This window comes from Anguilla rostrata, chromosome 5 (assembly GCF_018555375.3).
Source record: "Anguilla rostrata isolate EN2019 chromosome 5, ASM1855537v3, whole genome shotgun sequence".
Classification (NCBI taxonomy): Eukaryota; Metazoa; Chordata; class Actinopteri; order Anguilliformes; family Anguillidae; genus Anguilla; species Anguilla rostrata.
In genome coordinates, this window is record NC_057937.1 from 58,842,861 (window position 1) to 58,857,860 (window position 15,000).

At 53.3% G+C, this 15,000-nt stretch overlaps 1 protein-coding gene across 1 annotated transcript in view; it reads left to right on the plus strand.

Annotated features, from left to right (window-relative positions):
• hydin (HYDIN axonemal central pair apparatus protein) overlaps positions 1-15,000 on the plus strand; it is a 142,281-nt gene that overhangs the window by 32,891 nt on the left and 94,390 nt on the right. The window contains exons 8-11 of the mRNA XM_064338028.1: positions 7,110-7,311; positions 8,381-8,564; positions 11,679-11,778; positions 13,945-14,063. Of these exons, the coding sequence (XP_064194098.1) occupies positions 7,110-7,311; positions 8,381-8,564; positions 11,679-11,778; positions 13,945-14,063 (605 nt within the window). The remainder of the gene's footprint in view (positions 1-7,109; positions 7,312-8,380; positions 8,565-11,678; positions 11,779-13,944; positions 14,064-15,000) is intronic.

The window sequence follows — 15,000 nt, forward strand, 5'->3', positions numbered from 1 at the left end:
GGTTTGTGTGTCTCTCTCCCTCCCTGCTCCGGCTCCAGCTCTTGTTAGACGTGAGCCCAAGTGCCGCAGTAAGAGTGTTTTCTTTGCATAATTGGAGTGAGAAAAACAACAGCAGTGGGACAGAGGAGCACGCCCTGAAACAAACCCAGTCTCGGGGGGGGCTGGGGGGGAATGGGGGGGGGGGGTGAGGACTCTGACAACTTACCCATGGGGCTTTGCTGCAGGTGGCCCCAGGCGATGGCCTCTGGCGAGGGCACGGTGGAGGAGGAGAAAGGGGCTGCTGCTTTTTTTTAAGTGAGGACACGGGGGGGAAAAAGGAGAAAGGGACCTGCGTTTTTTTTTTTTAGGATGACAACCGCACCTGCTCCCAGCCCGGTCAGACGGCTTCGAAAAAGCCGGAGGATCCCATTGGCCCGGCCGTCGCGCGTCTCCCTGGCTACCGACGGCCGGCCGGCTCCGTCGCGGTCAGGCCCCCGGGTTGAGTGGCGGGCGGGATCACGGGAAGGTCCCTCCCGGTCTCCCGCGGCGATTTTTCGGCAGGTGCGACTGTGGCCGCCTCCGCAAACAACAGCTCGTTAAGAAGCGGCGCCCACACGCCCGCGAAGTTCGGTTTCGACGGGAGAGTCGAGCGCGCGTAAATGTTTTGCTTCTGCAACGTGTCTCCATCTCAAAGGAAGCCCTGGTGTCTGATGGGACGGCATGACTTCGTAAACTCATTTACTCTGGGTTCACTCCGTCCCTGGAACTTCTCAATTAGTGCAGTCTCTCACACACACACACACACACCATTGTCTTCATCACCTGAGACCGTCCTTCAGAAGATTTTACCAGGGTCTCATTTCTCAGAGTCGGCCATTTTGGTTCTTTTTCGGGCTCTGGAATGAGCTGCATACTTCCTGATCTGCCGTACGTGTTTAAAAACCCCCTCGTTGAAGACAGTCATTGAGTTAATAATTAATGAAGGGAAAGCTCTCTCTCTCTCTCTCTCTCACTCTCCACGCGTGTGAGTGGCACGGGCTCTCTCTTTTTGACCGGGCGCTCTCTCCGCAGTATGGCTCACGCCACTGCGTCCATGAGGTGGCCGGGGGGGGGGCGTGTGCAGCAGCGCTCTCCTCCAGCTCTACGGTCTGATGAAACGCTCATTTGCAATTTCGGGGAGGGAGCTGAGAACCCGTTGAACCTGTCCGTCTTCGCTGTCCGGAAGCTGATGTCCCTCTTAAACCTTTTTTTATTCAAAGGTCCTCAGCAGGACCCTGTGTATCGTGATTTACAGCGCTGTCAGGCTTTTTTTTTTTTCTTTTTTTTTTTCAGTTTTGTTTTTGGGAAACGGGGGCGGGGCGGGGGGTGGCGGGTTGTGGGGTGATTTAGAATTCACGATGAAGCATTTGCCTGTATGATCAATTAGTGATTGTCACTAAATTTTGGGAGGGGGGGGGTTGGCATGGCTTTTCTGAGTGTAGAGTTGAGGGCGGGGAGGGGGTCATGGGGAAGGGGGCGACGTTCTGACCCAGAGGTGCATTGTGGGGGACTGATCTTCATTTCCTCCTCAGCTTGGAGAACGGTCGGCAGCTCTGGGGGCTGTCCCACGTCTGCGATTGGCCCGTTAAATCGGCGAGGGCGAGCGAGCGCGTCAAGCTTGTTACCGCGCCAGTGGCCTGTACTGCACAGCGCAGGCAGGCCGCAGGCCCTCGATCCACCAGAGGTGTCACTGTTGAGCTAATGACCGCCCTCCCTGGGTGACGCTGTTTCCAATTATGCGCGAGTCACCCTGCAGGATTCAGCATCGTGCCGCCGCACGCCGTCAGCTCATAAAGGCTTGAGACAATATCCTCCTAAGGCCAGGCAATTATTGTCCCCTGTAGGAGACGTGAAGTCTCTAGACTTAACCTCAGGAGCCGTGTATCCTACTGTGCTGCATGAAGCCTGCATGACGAGGGACATTAGAACAGATGAAATTCATAATATTTTTGAAAATGGTTGCACTGCAACACGTTTTTGTCAGCCAAGACACTTACTCGTATTATGCCCCAATAAAAATGTAAGTAGTTGAACTTTTTGTTTCTGCCCTGTCTAAGGAGGACGTTGCCCCTCCATTTTACATCGTCATCAGGACTGTAACTCGCAGTCAGCAGGTATCTGTATAAAACTGCCGAATTTGCTTCCACAGAGGAGTCCCCTTTGGTACCGGTGCTTCCTGAGTCCCCCCCCCCCCCCCCCCCCGGCCTGTGGGCAGCACCTTCCCCAAAAATCATGCAAATCCCTCCTTTATGTAATTAAACTTACTATATTCACTGTGACCTCGCTGAAGTGCTTTGTGCTTTAGCTGCTCCAATGCCTGTCCTGCAGTTAATTTATCAAAATACCCAAAACCCCAAATGCCCCCCCAAAAAAACCCTCTGCGCTTCTCCCCCACCGGTGAAGAACTGGATCGGAGAGGAGTCTCCTCGTACGGATGGTGTGAGCGAGGGGGGAGGGGAACCGAGCCGTGGGAGGAGGTGCAGATTAAGATAAGGAGCTGGAGAGTGTGGGGAGGAGAAGTACGGAGTTTATGAACAGCGGGGGGGAGGTGTGTGGTGGGGGAAGGGAGGGGGGAGAGAGGAGAGGGCGGGGGGCGGGGGGGGCAGGGATTTACTCCAAGGAGCCAGGGGACGCTCGGTGCCTTTTCACAAAAAGTGCGCATTGAAAATGCGATTTTTAAAGCGTTTGATATTGAAATGTGTACACTGGAGCGTGTCATTAATATGAGCTCGCGGTGGCATAAATACTGAATAAACGCGCGTTAAATAATGTGTCAACATCTCCCCCTAGAGGCAGAAAGGGTGCGGGCTCCAAGGTGAGGAGACTTGGCCTCTGTCTCTGTGGGCACGTTCAGCCTCCCCATCGACAGCAAATTCATTCTTTTTTTCCTTTTCTTCTATTTTTGAGAGGGAAAAAGCTTCTTACAGGATAAACCCCCCCCCACTGTACGCATCACATCCTATCCTCTGTGGCTCTGTTGGGGGAGGTGTCTAAAAAAACGGGCAATTAAAAATGCATGCCTGGGACAGGCGGCAGGAAGTGTGTTTGGATAGCGACAGATGCGCTAGTTTTGCTCCCGGTGCTGAAATATAATCACAATTTATAAAACATGTTCATTCCTTCATTTTTATAGTGTTGTCGGAAAAAAGGGGGTACAGGATGTTTAACATAAAATACGCTGTTTTATTCAGCATAGATGCCTTGCGTTGTATTTATATAGCAAATTTATGAATGCACTGCACTGGGCTAACTAGCTTATAAAATGGCTGTTAAGACACAATTAGCTGGATGGCAGCTACCTGTCATAGCGTCCTCGGTCTTGGCTGGAATTTACATGCGAAACGAACGCGACGCTTTTTCAGATGGCGGATAATGAGGCTGCGTTTGATGTGCCTGGCAGGCTGGATGGGTACGGAGCTTTCCGCGAGCACGTGGCGCAAACAAGACCTGCGTCTGTCACGGTCTCTTCGCTAAACGAGCTAACTGCTAAAGTCCGGGAAATGATGCCTATAGATTTTAGCGAAACCGTTTATTATTTTTTTTTTTGTGGCTTGTTTTCCATGGCTGTACATTGCATGGCATGAAGAAGAAAATAAGAATGAAAGAATTGGTGTTCTGACAGCTGTACTGAGGCTTGGAGGTCCACGTGCTCGGTGTCAATTGAACTCTAATGGAGTAAATTTGGCCCCTAATGGACTCGTATGTGAACTGCTGAGGGTTGAACGGACGCTGAGAATTGTGCCGTGTGCTTCTCCTGCAGGCAGTTCACTGTGGTTAAGGCCAGAGAGGTTAGCGCCTGTCTGAGGGCTATGGGCCATGGATAAAGCTCAGCTGGATAATCCCATAAACGCCTGGCAGTGGACTTCCTGTTTCCAGCCCCTGCCCGGACCAATCACGTTACTGCGCTGTGTTCCGCTCGTCGTGGCTGTGGATGAGGAGCGGGGTGATCTTCCTTTGTTAGGGAGACCTGCTGACAGCTCCCTGTGAGAGACGAAGGCCGGCACAGCATGAGAGATGGGGAAAGGAGGGATGGAGGAAGGAGAATAGCAGGAAAAAGAAAGAGGGATGGGGAGGATGGAGGGGCTGAAGGAATGGTGATGAAATGATGGTGAAGGGAAAAGAACAGGATGGAGAGAGAAAGCTGGAGAGAGAAGAGGGTCAGCAGTGTGCTACAGTGGTTAGGGAACTGGGATGGTGTGTGCAGGTGCAGCCTGTACACTCTGTCTCTGTGGCTCCTTCCCGCTCAGCGTGTGAGGATGGATGCACCTGCTGTCACTGCACAGCCCCTGTACACGCTGTCTCTGTATGTCTCTGTGGGTCCTCCCTGTACACGCTGTCTCTGTCTGCCTCTGTTTGTCTCTGTGGCTCCTCCCTGTACATGCTGTCTCTGTTTGTCTCTGTGGCTCCTCCCTGTACACGCTGTCTCTGTCTGTCTCTGTGGCTCCTCCCTGTACACGCTGTCTCTGTCTGTCTCTGTGGCTCCTCCCTGTACACGCTGTCTCTGTCTGTCTCTGTGGCTCCTCCCTGTACACGCTGTCTCTGTCTGTCTCTGTGGCTCCTCCCTGTACACGCTGTCTCTGTGTGTCTCTCTCTGTCCCTGTGGCTCCTCCCTGTACACGCTGTCTCTGTGTGTCTCTCTCTGTCCCTGTGGCTCCTCCCTGTACACACTGTCTCTGTCTGTCTCTGTGGCGTCTCCCTGTACACGCTGTCTCTGTCTCTGTCTGTCTCTGTGGCGTCTCCCTGTACACGCTGTCTCTGTCTCTGTGTGTCTCTGTGGCTCCTCCTTGTACACGCTGTCTCTGTGGTGTCTCCCTGCTCAGCGCGTGAGGATGCATGCGCCCGCTGTCTCTGCACAGCCGCTGGTGCACAGCTGCCGGTGAGCGTGGTTATCGCCGAACGCAAACAGTATTTATTCAGACCCATTAAATTGTCTTTGAGCGCAAAACAGCCGACGTTGCATTATTTATCACGCGGCGCGGCGCGGAGCGAGATGTTCTCACCGGGGCTCCGACAGGACTCTGCGACTCCCCAAACCGCCGTCGTTTCCCCCTTATTTATTTCATTTGTGTCTTGTGTTTTTTTTTTTTTTCTTTTTTTAAACCAGTAAACAATAGATCATTTATTCTTTTACAAGCGACTCTCTGGAGTGTATTTTTCAGTGGCAGCACGCGCGGGCGTGTGTACAAGGAGCTGATGAATGTGATGATGAATGTGTTTGTGTTGGGGCGGGGGTGGGGGTGGGGGGGAGGGTTGGGGGTGTCGGTTACCGCGGCGATGTGGCTGGGAGATACGGGTGACGGAGCTGGGCAGGAGCGTTGACGGCAGGCAGGTTCGCTGGCCGGTTAATGGGACTGTAGCGACCTGTACGCCATGGACAGACCTGGGGGTGGGGGGGGGGGGGCAAGGCGATATGGGACGGCCCCCGCTGTTTAAAATGCAGCGATAACCTTCAGGGCGTCAGGGAAGCAGAACCCCCCCCCCCCCCCCCCCCCCTTTCCGCCCCACAGCAGTCCCCCACCACCCAATCTCCAAATCTTTGTTTTGAATTAGTTTTTGTTTTCAGTGCACTGGGGTCTTTTTTTTTTTTTTTTCTCCCAGAGGGGGCCGGGGGGGCCGTTCGCAACGGTTGGATTCACACTCTCGGTTTTTGCATGGGATTATGGGTAAGAAAAGTGGCTGGCGCAGGTGAGACTCGCGAAACGGGGGGGGGGGGGCGAGGGCGAGAAACGGCGGGAGTCGCTAGGCCGTGTCGTTACCATGGAGGCGGGGCCATTTACCCGATGCTTCTGTCGCCCCGACTCCAGGTCATTTGCTTCTCTGTAAAGCCTGCCGATACGCTGCTGCCTGGCGTAGCGGGTGCAAACGAAGGCGTTATTTTGAATAGCATTTCACGCTGGGTTTTGTTGTCATGGTCGCCAGGCTTCCCGGGGTGGGATCAAACGAGGACTCTCGTCGTAAAGAAACGAGGTCCTCTCTGCTTTGAATACGGCCAACGAGCTGAAGCAGACCCACAGAGCTGGGTGGGGTTCGTGCTGTGACGACTGGTTTGCAAGTGTGTGTGTGTGTGTGTCTGTGTGTGTCTGTGTGTGTGTCTGTGTGTGTGTGTGTCTGTGTGTGTGTGTGTGTGTGTGTGTGTGTGTGTGTGTGTGTTGTGGTGTGTGGTGTGTGTGTGTGGTTTTGTGTCGTGTGCTGTGTTGTGGTGTCTGTGTGTGTCTGTGTGTGTGTGTGTGTGTGTGTGTGTGTGTTGTGTGTGTGTGTTGCTGTTTTGTGTTGTGTCGTGTGTGTGTGTGTGTTGTGTGTGTGTGTCTGTGTGTGTGTGTGTGTGGTGTGTGTGTGTGTGTGTGTGTGTGCGCGCGCACGCTTGTGGTGTGTGTGTGTGTATGTGTGTGTGTGTGTGCGTGGTGTGTTTGTGTGTGTATGTGTGTGTGTGGTGTGTGTCTTTTGTGTGTGTGTGTGTGTGTGGTGTGTGGCTTTGCTGTTGTGTGTGTTATGTCGTGTGTGTGGCGCATTCACTTGTATTGTCGTGCGCGGGATTCCGGTGGGAATATAGCGGAAGGGATGAACCGGTCCCTGGGTTAGCTGTAACTGAAGTCTCCAACAGCGCCACCTGGGTGGCAATTGGCGGTACTGAAGCTGCCCCTCGCACTTCACCTTGGTTCATTGGCTTTGGCCCTGTTCTTGTGAATAGTTATGGATGTGGGTATAAAACATACCAATACTGCTGGGGCATACGCACAGGAAGTGGGTTGTGGTTGTTGGGGTCTTTGAAGGTGCTGTAGGTACCAACTGTTGGTACCAGCTGGCACATGCACAGATAGAATCCCCCCGGCCCAAAACCATTATCTCAAAACCCCCTCCCCTGTCTGCGAACAGTAGAAAACCTTCTATCATAGACCATATAACCCTTTTTCACTTCATGGGGGGTACCCTGGATGCCTTTGGGTCAGGGTGGGGGTCCCTGAATCTGAAAAGGTTGTAAGCCCCTGCTTCAGAGCTGCATGTAATCGAGAACCCTAACCGGGCCCACTTTGGCCCAGTGGGCCTCACCAGTCTGGTTTTCTCCTCTCACCGGTCTGTGTTCCGACCCGCAGGCGAAGACGTCTACATCAGCCTGTACGGAGGCGCCACCGACGTCAACGTGCGGCTGGACAGGAACTCCGTCATCGTGGAGCGGACCTTCGTCTCCCTGGCCAACCAGCGCACGGTCGCCATAGTGAACCGGAGCGATGTCATCGTCCACTACCAGTGGAAGAGCCAGGCCACTGAGGAAGAGGAGGCCCAGCAGAAACTGAGGTGAGGTGGGGTGGGGGTGGTGGGGTGGACGGGGTGGACGGGGAGGGGGATTCATGGAGCTCAATCCTAGCTTCACGATGTTCCTTCATGAAGGTTTTGGCTGTGGCATGTTCTCACAAAAAAATGGGACTGAGTTCCATCAATCAAAGACGGTTTTGTTAGCAGCCAGTTGAACAACGCCGATGGTCATTGGTGGATACCCTCTGGCTGTTCTGTGGCTGGACGAATCGGCAGTCTGTCAGGCCCGATCTCCGCTACGGAGTAGCCCGTTAATCAGCCGCAGACGGATGGGCTGGTGGAACGGGGACCTACTGCCAGATTTTCGGGGAGCTGGATTCCCCACCCCAATGTTCCCGCCCAGCTGGCTCATCTCTCTCTCCTCTGGCAGAGTCGCCATAAAATTCCGTTCAGTTTCATCTAATCGGTTTTCCTGGTTGAAATGTGTTTATGCTGTTGTGTGAAAATATGCAGCAGCAGACAGTTATGCTGTTCCTATTGAACCTTCCCAAACATATTTTTTAGAACTAGTCAATTAAGCTGACTGAATATAGATGCATTCTGTTCTGTTATGCGTTTTTTCTTCTGTTGTCAAATTCAAATCAAGATGGACTTTTTTGTTGTCAAATAAACTTTGGGTAAATGTTGCTTATACTCATTTTCGCTCTCCATTCACTTCCTACCTTTCTCTCACTCCCTTTTCCTGTTTTTTCCTCTCTCTCTCACTCCCCCTATACCTTTTACTTTCTTCCCCATCTCCCACTCTTTCCATCTCTCCCCTCCTCTCTCACTTGCTTTCCCTCTCCTTTCCCCTCTCCCCTCTCTCCCTTTTCCTCCTCCCTCCCTCTCTTTCTCCCTCTCTCCTTCCCCTCTCTCACCCCTCTCACTCTCTCTGCCCCCTTCCTCCCTACCTCTCTCCCTCTCTTTTGCCCCCTTCTCTCTCTCCCTCCCTCTCTCCTCTCTCCTCCTCCTCTCCCCTCCCTCTCTCTGTCTCCTCTCTCCTCTCCCTCTCCCTCTCTCTCCCCCTCCTCCCTCCTCCTCCCTCCTCACTCTCTTTGCCCCCCCGTCCCAGGTTGTGCTCAGAGCTGCAGAAGGAGGAGGAGGATGAGATGGACCAGTTCCTGTCGGAGTGCGGGGCGGACCCCACCCTGCGGGACCGCCTCTCCCTGCTGTCCCGCACCTTCCAGGAGCGCCGCCGCCAGCTGCGGGACGCCACGCCCCCCTTCTGGGACGAGCACATCGCCCTCGAGCCCCTGGTACGCGCGCGCCTGGGCCCTCTCTCGCCGTGGGACACCCCCCCCAGGCCATGGGACACACCCTCCCCCCGGGGGGCTTCACAGAACCATCGCGTGCTGTTACTGTCACCCCACAGGGGAGGAGCCCTGTCCCTCTCAGCCTTTCATTACAGGGCTTTAATATATTGCACTATACTGAAATATACTGCAGTACACTGCACTATACTGAAATATACTGCAATACACTGCACTATACTGAAATATACTGCAGTACACTGCACTATACTGAAATATATAATATACTGCATCATGCCATTTAGACATTGACCAGAGAGCACGGTTATCCAGAGCTGCTTGAACATGGCACTGCTGTATTCCTGAGGCTAGCCCTGATGTTCCTGAGGCTAGCCCTGATGTTCCTGAGGCTAGCCCTGATGTTCCTGAGGCTAACCCTGATATTCCTGAGGCTAACCCTGATATTCCTGAGGCTAGCCCTGATATTCCTGAGGCTAACCCTGATGTTCCTGTGGCTAGCCCTGATGTTCCTGAGCCTAGCCCTGATGTTCCTGAGCCTAGCCCTGATGTTCCTGAGGCTAGCCCTGATATTCCTGAGGCTAACCCTGATATTCCTGCGGCTAGCCCCGATATTCCTGAGGCTAACCTTGATATTCCTGAGGCTAACCCTGATGTTCCTGAGGCTAGCCCTGATACTCCTGAGGCTAGCCCTGATGTTCCTGTGGCTAGCCCTGATGTTCCTGAGGCTAGCCCTGATGTTCCTGAGGCTAGGCCTGACGTTCCTGAGGCTAGCCCTGATGTTCCTGATGCTAGCCCTGATGTTCCTGAGTCTAGCCCTGATGTTCCTGAGGCTAGCCCTGATATTCCAGAGGCTAACCCTGATATTCCTGAGGCTAGCCCTGATATTCCTGAGGCTAGCCCTGATGTTCTCCTCTTCAGTCAGTGGGCTGTGGGCCGCAGCGCGCGCGCTCAGCGATTGTGATGTAATGCGTCAGGGATACGGCGCACGGCCCCATGACTGATGGCCCTGACCCGAAGGCCATCTGAGCACGAGTGCTTACGGAGCGAAGGGCCATAAATCTCAGCCCTATTGCGCGTTTCAGGTGGATCGCCGCTCCTGTGTCCTTCAGCAAGCTACTTCTGCTGAATTGCTTTGGTTAACGCATCCCTGCTCTGTGATTGGACGGCAGGCAGATGAACACTCCTGTCTCTGGTCTCTCTCTCTCTCTCACTCGTGCTGCTCGTAGTTGGGGTGACCGAGAAAGCAAACGCACACCCAGAAAACCTGCGTAAGGTGCTGGGACACAGGAACACATTAAGAGTTCTCGCTCACTCACTTGATGCTTCAAAATAAAAGCAAATAATGGTATTTGTTTTACCATGTTTACCGATGTTTCGACCCACAGCAGTCTTCATCCGAACTTAATGAACCTGCTGGTGAAGACCGATATGGTCATAACGATAACTGTCCACGTGGTAAAATAAATACTGTTATTTGGTTTTTTTTGGAGTATCTTTGCTGGTGTAAGTTAGAAAATGGCCGACGATGATAATGAAGTCACCGTGGAAACGTGGCGGAGACTGAGGAGGGTATTAAATCTACTGCTTTACAGCAGCAGTGAAATGAATTAATGAAACATCGCACTTATGTCGCACTTTTCCAGACACTCGGAGTGCTTTACGGTGATGAAGGGGAACTCACCTCGCCCACCACCAATGTGTAGCACCCTCCTGGGCGATGCACGGCAGCCATTTTGTGCCAGAACGCCCACCACAATTTTTTAGCCAATTAAATCAGGCGATGATTCGGTGACAGGTTGGGTATTTAACGGACGCCCCTCGGCCTTCCTCTGTGCTCGCGCCAGCGCTGAATCCATCCACCCCTGACCGCGGCGTCCCAGAATCCCTCTCTGCGATTTGTGCCGTCGCTCGGGGCCGAGTGACGGTGACGGATCAGTGCCGGTTTCGGCCGGTTAATTCAGCCGTGCCGAAAAGCCGAGCTCAGCACACCGTGAACCCCCCCCCCCCGCCCCGCCTCCGGTGAATAAGCAGCCCCCCCCGCCCTCCGGTGAAATAAGCAGCCCCTCCCCTCCCCTCCGGTGAATAGCAGCCCTTCCCTCCGGGTGAAATAAAGCACGCCCCCTCACCCTCTTTGGAGGAAAGGATTGAAAAGTGATGTCTGTGTTTAATTCTCTCACCCCAGCAGCCCTGTCGCTGGTTCGCAGGCCGCCCAGCCAGCCAGCCTCAGCAGGCCCTTTTTCCTGTCTTCACAAACCTTATTTTTCCCTTTTAAAAGCGCCATTATACCTGTGTGTGCTGATAGGCAGCAAGATAGTTGGGCATGGGTGACATGGCCGTGCGTAATTTTACATCTTTCTGCATTGTGTTTGCGTGTGTGTGTGTGTGTGTGTGTGTGTGTCGGCAAGACTGCATGTGTGTCTGAATGTGTTTGTGTGACTGCTTTTGAGTGTGCATTTGTGCATATGAGACTGAGTGTGTGTGAGTGAGGTTGACACAGTCCTCACAGACACACTATCCTTATAAAGACACACAGTCCTCACAGACACACTATCCTTATAAAGACACACAGTCCTCACAGACACACAGTCCTCATAAAGACACACAGTCCTTATAAAGACACACAGTCCTCAAAACAACACACAAGTCTCGGGCCTGACCTGAAAGGCCCCCGAACACACAGCCCTGTATCCAGAGAACGGACAGAGGGTGTCATTCGATTGTATGGTCCGGCGACTCCCATCAACAATAACAACAACAAACAAACAAAAAAAATCCTCCAAAAAAAGCATGGTGCAGATCCATCCAGCTCCTCCGATTCACCACACGCTTTTGTTGCTCTGCCGTACTCCAGAGTGGCCCCAGCTGGCGAGAGCTCTAAAATCGCCGTCAGCGCATGGGCAGCCTGCCCCCCCCCAGCACAGCTTCTCCACAGAATGCAGGATGGAGATTGTGTGTGCGCGCGTTTATGCAGCTGGGTGTATTTGCCGAAACACAGCCCAGGTCTTTGGGTTCCCCTGTCAAGTTCTCTAACTGGTGCAACGTGTTGGGTGAGATGTGATAGGGTGGTCATGTGGGGGCTGTCTCCTTTTCTGCTTCCAGGAGGGGGACATTTGGCCCAACGGCACAGCTGAGGTGAACATCGTCTTCAAACCGAGTCAAGCCAGGACGTACCATCTGACCGTGTACTGTGACATCACAGGTAATAACCATAATAACAATGAAGGTGATTGTGTTTGATGATTTAGTGCCTTCCATCTAATGATGTCAGAGTATTTCACATGGGGGAGATCTCATCTCAACCACCACTAATGTCCAGCACCCCATCCGGATGATGCAAAGCAGCAATTTTGAACCAGAAGGCTTGTCTCTACAGGAGGCGGAGACTGTACTATGACATCACAGTGGAACGAACGGCTGTGGCGAACTGTGACTTCGCAGATTGTGCACTGTGACCTCACTGTTAACGGACACTGAGAGACCCTGGATACAATTGTGCGTACTGTATCTTGGGTAAATAAATGCAGTATATAATGCGTAATTATGAATTGGGGTGAGGTGTGGACAACCCTTTTCCATATAAATGATAAATCACGACATAACAAAGAATAAAGCGATAGCTTTACTGTATACATTTTATCATCCCCGCGTACAAAATGAAGAGAGGGGCAGTACACCTCGTGCGTGTGCTGTCACAGAGTTTAAAGGTCTGTCTCTCCATTTGCATCACCGGATCTCTGATTTCCATTTATTTACATTTCGGCCGCGAGAGTTCTGCAAGCAGGTGGCAATCCCAACTGAAAAAAGAAATTTGAACGAAACACAAAAGGCGTTTTTACTTCGCTTTGGTGTGTGTTTTGTGCTGTACAGTGCGGCAGAGATAAGCCCTGCTTTGGCTGCATCCTGCTCAGAAGGGCTTTGCAGTGGCCTGGTCTGCTCAGATGCTGTAAGCTGTTCTCCCCATCCCCCCCCCATCCCCCCCTCCCTCCCTCCCTCTCTGACTGAGTCATACTCAAGACTTCAGTGCGGCTCACACCGCTTGTTACTTTTGATTTGAGCGAACCGTTAAAGAGCCAGAAAGCGAAAAAAGAAATATAAAAAACGCGAGGCCCTTATATCACCGCTGCCTCGTCGCTGCTCGTAAATGAGCGATCTCGCGCGGCGGTTGGAGCTCGGCTCGAAAGGTCGCCCGCGATCCCGGGCCTCGCTCCGAGCGGAGTTAGCAGGCGGCGGTGCGGTCTGTCGGGTCCGCCGGCGTTCTGCTCCGGGTCCATATGCCTCCCGTTTTAGCCGCTACTGAGGCTTCTCGGCTCGGGTCCAGTTAATTAGAGCGGACCTCCACCTGTCGCTTTTAGGCTTCAGCTTTATGGCATTGGGGGGCTCTTCAGGGCATTAGACGGGGGACGGGGGGGGGCACTCTGCTCCATTCCACAGGGCAGCAGTAACCCAGCCCTGTTCCTGGAGATCTACCGTCCTGTAGGTTGTCATTTCAACACCCAATTTGGCACACCTGACTCCACTGGTTAGCAGCTCAACAAGATCTCCAGCTGTTGAATGGGGTGGGGCTTTGTTAGGGCTGGAGTGAAAACCTGCGGGACGGTAGATCTCCAGGAACAGGCCTGGTCACCCCTGCCACAGGGGAGTCGCTTGGCTGTAGAGTGAATTAGGCCCAGAATCTCACAGAGGCTCCCAGTTGTGCTCTCGCCCCGGTTAATGAACACATTTCCCTGGTGAAAACATCCCCCTTGCAGAAGAAGATTAGGTGATTCAGCGGTGGAGCAAACAAGCACCTGCACTCTTCTGTCTGTGGGCATCCTTCCTTCTCTTCTTCCCCTCTTCCCCTCTCACCAGCCCTTTTCCTCTACTGTGTGTATGTGCGTGCATGTGAGTGTGTGTGTGTGTGAGTGTGTGTGCGTGCATGTGAGTGTGTGTGTGTGTGCGTGCATGTGTGTGTGTTTAGATGTATATTTGTGTAAAAATGCGTTTGTGCGATTTATGCACAGGGGTTTGTGTATGTGGGCATTAGTGGAGGTAGTTTAACAGTGATCCTTTTATCTCCTCCCTATCTCTCTCTCTCTCTCTCCTCCCTCTCCCTCTCCTCATCTCCTCCTCTCTCCTCTCTCTCTCTCCCCTCTTCTCCTCTCTCTCTCTCCTCCTCCCTCCTCCTCTCTCTCTCCCGCTCTCCTCTCCCTCCTTGTTCCACTCAGTTTCTTCCCCTCTGACTACATCTTCTCGCTCCGCCCCCTGTCCCTCCCATCCCTCTCCTCGCTCTCTCCTCTGACCCGCCTGCCTCACCTCTCTCCCTTGTCACCTTTTCATTCCTCTGGTTCTCTCGTCTCTCCTCCCTCTCTCCCTCTCTCTCCCGCAGGGCGAGAGTCTCGCCTGCCCTTGCGCATTAAAGGAGAGGGGATTGGCCCCAAGCTGCAGTTTAACTTCCGCCTGCTGGACATGGGGAACATCTTCATCGGCTCCAGGCACACCTATGAGGTACGCTGCCCAGTCGGGCTGTGCCGGGCTGCAGGGCTCATAACATCCTGCGTGAGCCCGGCAGCTGGCCTGGAAACACCCCTGAGAAACCCTGTGTAAAAGCAGCGCAGGTTTTCAAGTTCGCTCTGAGTTTCTGTCAAAGTAACGTTACGCGCTACTGTTACAATTTAGCAGACGTAGAATAAAAATGTGTACGCTCAAAAACACTAAATTATGACTTACTGAAGTGGGCAGATGACACCGTTTGACATTTGAAATGGGGGGTTGCTGAGGTAACAGTGAGGGGTAACGGTAATGCCGCTGGGGTAACAGTGAGTTGCAGTTTTACCTGCGCTGCTCCACCTGGATGGTTGGAGGTCATAAGTAGAGGTGTCCTGAATGAAATCAGGCTTCTCTGCCTGGTCTGGACCCTCCTTTACCCTGCCGGTGCACTGAAAAGAACACACAACAAACAACAAAACAACACAAAACAAACAACAAAACAACACAATGCAAATGAAAAAACAACACAAAACAAACAACAACACAACACAATGCAAACAAAAAAAGGGGGGAAGAAGAGAAAGCAATCGAGCGGCAGCGGGCGATAATGTCACTCCCCCCCCCCTCCCCCACCCCCCTCGTCGCAGCGCTGAGAGCGGAGCGCTAACAGAGCGCTAACAGGCTCCATGATCACCCCCTGCCCCCCCCCCCCCCCCGCCCTGCGGACAGCGGCCGTGATTAATGGCGCCTCACCGCCCCGCCTTAATTAACCGCGCCCCCCGGGCCGGGCGCTGCCGAATCGGCTCCCCAGCACCGCCGAGGTCAGCCGGTTACCGTCCAGCGGATGACATCGGCGGGGAGCCCGACACCACAGATATGGAGAGCACTAGATCAGCCTGTTTTAAGGCCCCTGTCCTGTCCTACATACCAGTGTTAATGGCTCTGCGCTCTACGG